Source organism: Ochotona princeps, chromosome 4 (genome assembly GCF_030435755.1).
Source record: "Ochotona princeps isolate mOchPri1 chromosome 4, mOchPri1.hap1, whole genome shotgun sequence".
Lineage (NCBI taxonomy): Eukaryota > Metazoa > Chordata > Mammalia > Lagomorpha > Ochotonidae > Ochotona > Ochotona princeps.
The window spans coordinates 13,560,863-13,568,089 of record NC_080835.1 but is presented as its reverse complement, the minus strand read 5'-3'; the positions used below and the strand labels follow the sequence as shown (position 1 = coordinate 13,568,089).

Sequence of the window (7,227 nt, the reverse complement as noted above, 5' to 3'; positions counted from 1 at the left end):
TCTTACACACTTAGGAGGAAAGATATCACATCTACTATACTTGTATGAATTGAGTGGCACCTATTTTGAGAATAGGGAAAATAGAATGATCTTTTAGGCTGAGACCTAGGAGTGGAATTGTGGTGCAGCAATCTAAGCCACCATTTGCAATACTGCCATTCACACCACAGTCACACAAAAATCTTTGTAATGTGGTCCACAATCAGTCTGTGTTTGGTATTTGTTAATCATGGTAGCAAGGAATACTAGGAACTAGAGTAAAAGACGCAGACTCTAAAAGCAGCATTTTGCTTAACCGCATTGAGTCTAATCTCTACTTTAGTTGTGTAAAGCTGCGTACAGACCCTAGTGATATCGGTTATTGTATTGAGAGAGTAAAAGTCAGTAAAGAGCTTAATATACTGTGTCATCATTGGCCTTAAATGCAGTGTGCTCTCCTCTTATGGTCTCAATAAAACATGTTCCAAAATCATGCAGTCTAGATTCTCTGAGAATGTTTAATCTACACCAGCAACACAAAGCCTGATCATTGGTAATCAGTTTGTTTCTGATTTTAATCATCTTCATGGGACTAGGCTTTGGGGAATATTTTGTGTTTGTGAATTTGAGACATTCAGGAATAAACAGGGACACAGAGATACCCACCCACCCATCTCACCGAAAAAATTATAATCAGTCACAAATGGCCAATAAAGTTGAAGGAGACACTTCCAAGAAGTAAAATGAATTGGGGCATTATAGTCAAACAAGATTTAATCATCTCAGTGTTAAGTACTACTCTATGTCTAGGAGGTTTCCATGTGCTCAGAGAGTGCTGAAATACATGTGAGGAAGGGTGACAACAAACCCTACTCCCCTTTGGTGAAGAACAAAGTGGACTCACTGATACCAGCTGGACACTTCTCAGTGACAGGCGTATAGACACATCACCACAACGGCCTGTTAGAAGAAAGCAGAACTGAGGTTCAGAAGACCTGGGTTTGAATTTTGCACCTGGGACTTTTGGTTGTATTTCCTGAGACAAAGGGACTGATAATGCTCTCATAGGCTCAAGTTGATTCTTCATAAAATGTGAATTGTAACATTTAAATGATGAGTTAGGAACATAGATCCCATCACTTCAATGAATTGAATGGCTGATATATATGAACCGATTCAAAATGTCAACATGACACTTTCTGCAAACAATAGCTTTGGAAGGATATATTAGTTTTCATTTTTTCCTCCTGATAATTCTATTCCTTCAAGTGCCTCCCCAAAACTTAGGAAGAAAAAGAAAGAAAGCTGATATGTTTGTATTGAGAAAAATTGTGAGCCATGAGGCTATTTAAGCAAAGAAGAACAAACTAAGAAAGATCTTAACTTTTCTAGCTTATTTTGTGTGTCAAAAACATTTAGAAATAGGTAATAATTTGCCTCTTTCTTTATGAGCATCTCACAAAAAATAGAGTCTCAAAGGAAAAGAACACAGAACAGGTGTGGCAGGAGAGAAGAGGAGGAAGAAGAGAAGGGAGGGAGGAAGAATTAGGGAGAGGCAAGTCACAGCAGTGCGTTTCCATTTCAGCAGATCACTGTCCATGTGTGCATCTAAGAATTCTCTAACTTCTTATTGTAATACAAGCCTAGCAAAAATGCAAAAGAAATGTTTTTCAGAGATCAAGACTCTATGGAAAATCCAGATGTCTTCAAACTACAAAAGTGTAAAAAAATTAGTCCCATGTAGGCAACAGAATGGAGAAGAAATGCAGGAGTCATCAAACAGTGGATTCATAGCTGTTCTACTTCATATCCAGAATGTGTGCATAGGATCTTTAAAGCCACAGCTAAGTATATTAAAAGGCACCCAAAGCACATAGCCCACCTTCTACAAGTTTATTTGCAAGCTTGATTTTTGTCAGTCATCTGTAAAATGTAATCTCTTGCACATTTGACCACAGATATATTCCTCTCCGCTAATACCTGTCATCACTTTCTCGGCATTGTGAGTGGATTAAGTCCCTCTTCGCTTCACCAAATTCCTCATGGCATTCTTCACCTCTGTATTTCTTACTGTGTAAATGATAGGATTTAGCATCGGGGTGAGGATTGCGAAGAACACAGTGACCAACTTGTCCACAGGGTAGGTGGTCACGGGACGCATGTAGGTGAATATGCAAGGCACAAAAAAGAGCACGACGACGGTCACGTGCGAGCCACACGTGGAGAGGGCTTTGCGCAGTCCTTCGGACCCAAGGGACTTCAGAGAGTGCAGGATGACCACGTAAGAGAGGAGCAGCATGGACAGGATGAGCAGGCACATGGCTCCGCTATTGGTTGCCACCACCATCCCAAGCCTGTATGTGTCTCCACAGGCGAGCTTCAACAAAGGGAAGAGATCGCACATAAAGTGGTCGATGACATTGGGACCACAAAAGGGCAGGTTGACCATGAAAAAAATCTGCAGAGTGGCATGCAGGATGCCTCCAATCCAGGCTATGAGCACCAGGAGGCGGCAGAGCCCCTGCCGCATGATGGTCGTGTAGTGCAAGGGCTTGCAGATGGCCACATAGCGGTCATAGGCCATGACGATGAGAAGGATGATCTCGGAACCCCCTAGCAAGTGCTCCACAAACAGCTGAGTCAGGCAGCCCCCCAGAGAGATAGTTCTTCTCTGGTAGAGCAGGTCGATGATCATTTTGGGGGTGGTGACCGAGGTGTAGGAGGCATCGATGAAGGACAAGTAAGTGAGAAAAAAGTACATGGGAGCTGAAAGGGTGGGACTCAGGGCGATGGTGAGGACGATGAGCAGATTCGCCAGCAGGGTAAAGAGGAAAATGAACAGAAACACCAGGAAGAGGATCTTCTGCAAGCGTGGATTCTGTGTGAGCCCCAAGAGAATAAATTCGGTCACATTATGGGGAGCCGCCAGGTGATCCATTCACACAGTGACACCTCGCTAGGATCTAAATTACCTGCACAAAGAGAAAGACACCTAATTAATCATCCAGAAATGATGCTGTGCATTTCATACTACGGAGAGAGAGTAGTCCCTGTGTCTGTGGAGTATGTTCTTATCCCTATGTGCTTTACGTGAAGCAAACTTTTGAAACAATTATGCTTTCCAGTTTAATCATTGATTGTTTATTTCATTGAGTAGTATGAAAATAATACTCTCCTCTGTGGAACAGCATGTTATTAGACAAATTAACCTCAAGAAAAATGTAATGGCAGTTGTTTGTTGCTTATCCTTCAAATTTATGCTGCACATAACATGCACAAACTGTTTGTTTTCACCTAATACAATTAAAAATTCAATACACTGGAGTTAAAGAATTCTTGGGTAGTTTTTTTTTCAGTTTATGGAAACCTACCAAAACCTTTTACATGTACTTGCCTCCATGTGTTAAAATTTTGAAAATACATGTCTTGGTGAGCCGAGGTTGAGCTAAATCCATATCTCACCATAGATTGGATTCTCGGCTTTGGCTTTGGCTCCAGCTTTCATTAAGGCATCCTCTCACATGTAAGGGTTATGGCTTCAATAATGAGCTTTTGCCCCTGCATGTGGGAGACCTGAGTTGTGTTCTACGCTGTTGGCTGCAGTCCCCAGTCAATGGGCACATTCACAATATTTCAGGAGTGAACCAGTGGAAGGTTGTGATTTCCAGATAAGAAGCTTCTGGACAGCAAAGGAAACACTTAACAAAGCGCAAAGACATCCAGTAGAAGCGCAGAAAATATTTACAAATTCTGCAGATCATTACCCAGGATACATAAGAAGTTCAAGTTAGTCAACATCAAACAAACAATCCCGTTAGGAAACAGACAAAGGACATGAGCAGGTGTTTTTCAAAGGTTGAAATAGAAATGGACATGGACACATGGAAGAATGCTCAAGATCAAGAGCTTTGGGGAGATGCAAATTAAAACCCCAAGAAGATGTGACCTCACTCGTTAGAATGGTCATCATCAAACAATCAGAGCAGTACGAATTAAACAGAAATAAACAGCAAGCATGTAGGGGGAAGATACTCTGAAATGTTGTTGCTGGCAATGTAAACCAGCACAATCATATTAGAAGACAGTGTAGAATTTCCTCCAAAATTAGAAAATGAATATACCATAGGACCCAGTCACTGTATCTTCTTTAACTTTTATTTTCTCAAGAAGAAATGTTTACACACATGTGAAACAACAAGTGCAATTTACCTGTTCCTTATTCTGAGACTGTCTGTCAAAACGATCAGAGAAGAATGTGCTACCCATAGGTAAGACTGAGACCTGACTACAAAAGTAATTCAGATGTAGGAAGCAACAGCCATCACTAAATCTCCTTTCTCTCTGATGTCACACTAATCCTCCCTGAATAAACTGAATGGAAAACATTTTAACAAAAGGAAAATCAATGCATAGAACACATTCACTACAATCTCTAAAAGTGTAAAATTCTTTACATAACATGGAATGTCCAACCTGAGAGAACTGAGTAGGCTAAATACGGCACATTCCATGAGGCAATACATGCGTATTAACAGAGATATTTTCAAAAATTTGCATCATACCCCAAGAAACTTCTTATTTATACAGTTACTAAAAACTATTACTGCCATATATTCCTATTGGTATTAAAAGTATTCCAGAATGTTTTAAAAGTTTATTTTTTTCTTGATGTCTGATGTGCTGCAGAATATTTAAGCTTCCATTTGGGGAGAATTAGGGTGATTATACAATTATTTTAAGACTAACATGATTCTAAAGTTATTTTACTTCCTTAAGATCATCTCACCTATTCGTTTGTCTGACACAGTCATGCACCGGCCTTGAGGCAGCGGTTGTTTCACCAAGAAAGACAGGAAGCTGTAAGATCTGACATGTCAAAGGCTCAGCTGGAGTAACTGTTGACGTATAAATGCTGTCTTTGGGTAATGCCTTTCTCTTGAGCCTTTCAAAGGGATTCCACATACCCTGTTGGCAAGAACATTCTGTGAACTTTCTTAGCTAGAGCTAATTGGATCTCAAGGGTATTTCATTACTATTAGTGTATCTTGCCCAAGATCCAATTATCTCACCTTTCTGAACTGTGCATTGGAAGAAAACTTTCGCAGCCATTCCTCCTTATTTACTAAGATGTTTCTAAGTCCATATGATGACACACACTGATTCCGAGAAACAAACCATGACAGTTAACACAGTTCATCGCTAACGATTTTGTATATGGAATAACAAATGGACCTAGTATGGAGTCTGGATATTAGTCATTTTATAATTAAATACCTGATACTATCTGACATTTAAACTTTTCATTATGATATTTCCTTATTTTGAAGTTTATTCTTCATAACTATCATAATCTTCAAATAGTGTTTCCAGATTACTTGAAGTGAGGGTTGTGAGTTCATTATAATACCAGTACCTCACACCAGGATGCATTTAGTACTTAAAATAAGGAAGATTCAGTGCTTCTTTAAAGTGGTTGTTTATTATGCCAACATTGGAGTTAGAGTAATATGAGCATGCTGAAAGCAATTATATTCCTGATTGAGACCCAAAGCTATATAGTGTATTTATTCCAGTCATGTAAATTTACCATAACAATATCACTGTGAAAAGAGAGATGGGCATCATTATTACCATAACAAACTGAATCAACAAAGCACAATATTTTGTGTTAATACAAGAGAGGAACCCAAGCCCAAATCTTATATTATTATTATTCTCATGTCAGTTTATTTTATTTTATTTTTTATTTTACGATGCAATTTCATAGGCTTTGGGATTTCCCTTACTTTCTCCCCAAATTCCCTCCTAACCCCGACTGGTTTCCCCAACATTATTACAATACTCTAGTCTGTCATAAGCAGTCATTAAGTCATCATCCTGATAGTTAAGTGTATTCTGACATTGCAGATACAGTCAATGATATCCCAGCATTCTGTCTTAAAGCTATATTTACCAGTTTCATTGGGAATCCTTCTTTGATGTGGAAGTAGAGATGCATGCTGCATTGCATCTTCATAATCTGGATATGACAGTCTCCGTTACAGAGTTACTATACATGTCCCTAAAGGAAAAGGCATAGAACAAAATCAACAACAGGAATAGAGTTAAAAATTTTGCAGTATCATGGATTTAACTAGCATGCTACTGAATGACCAATGTATCAGTGAAAAAACGAATAAAAAATCTTCTTGAAAAATATGTTACTATATCACCTAAGTGTTGGTGAAAATAATAAGAAACTATTTTGAAGAAATGAAAATAAAAACAAGACTATCAAAATCTGTGTGTTGCAGCAAAAACGGCACTGAAAGGCCTATTTTGCATGAAGATTGCTTGGATCACAGAGAACATATGATATTGGTCTTTTGGGGGATTAACTTTCACTGAGCATAATAGTCTCTATTTGAGACCATTTGCTGCAAATGGTTAAATTCCGTTATTTTTAATGTCTGAGTAGTATTCCATGGGGCAGATGCTTCGCTAACCTTACATTCTTAGAGCAGTGTTTAATACTCTGTGTCACAACACTGTCTGCTCACACCAATCATGAGACATTCTGTGACTCTCTACTAAAAGCACTCAAAGAAGCCTGCATCAATGTCTGAAATTATTTTCAACTGACTGAAAAAAGTCAGAAAAATCTCTACATAGAACCATATGCACTAGTTCGCATGTGTTTTTAGATTAGAAATAGGTCCTAACTCTGAACTGACTTCAGAGGATATGATCACTCTAGCATGTGGAACAACAGTCTAAGAAAGCCGAGGTCATGGCACAGAGGTATGTTTTACGGCTCACATGAACATTGTGCTATCATGGTATCTGTGCTGGTAGGAGTGAAGGTTTAAATAAAACACTGAAACTGACCAAGAGCCAGATATGGGCATCGACTGTACTGAAGCACCATCTTTGGAAATGTCTTTAAATTGTCTTTCAACTCTGACCATCTGATACCAGAGTAGGAAATGAGAATGCCAAGCATGCTAATTAAAGTCCCTTCAGCGTGACCTGCTAACTAATCTTCAGCCACCACTTAAACAGCCAGAATGATAAAGAATGTTCTTTGGGAGTTCTCCACTTTCCTAGTTGAGCTGCCCAGATCCTAGAGTAACATAAAATGGACAAAGGACATGATTAGAGTTAGGTCGATGTCAGTGAGGGTTGTCCATGAATTCCTGGAGACAGAATAATGTCTGTCTCACAAAAAAAGAGCCAAACATTGAGTGGGAAAAGGCACAGAAACAACAG

The 7,227-nt window shown here is 39.1% G+C and overlaps 1 protein-coding gene across 1 annotated transcript; it reads right to left on the bottom strand.

Annotated features, from left to right (window-relative positions):
• Positions 1-1,990: 1,990 nt before the first annotated feature.
• LOC131480062 (olfactory receptor 4C3D-like) lies at positions 1,991-2,917 on the bottom strand. Its single transcript, XM_058662452.1, has one exon. The coding sequence runs from the start codon at positions 2,915-2,917 to the stop codon at positions 1,991-1,993; it is 927 nt and encodes a 308-aa protein (XP_058518435.1).
• Positions 2,918-7,227: the final 4,310 nt, after the last annotated feature.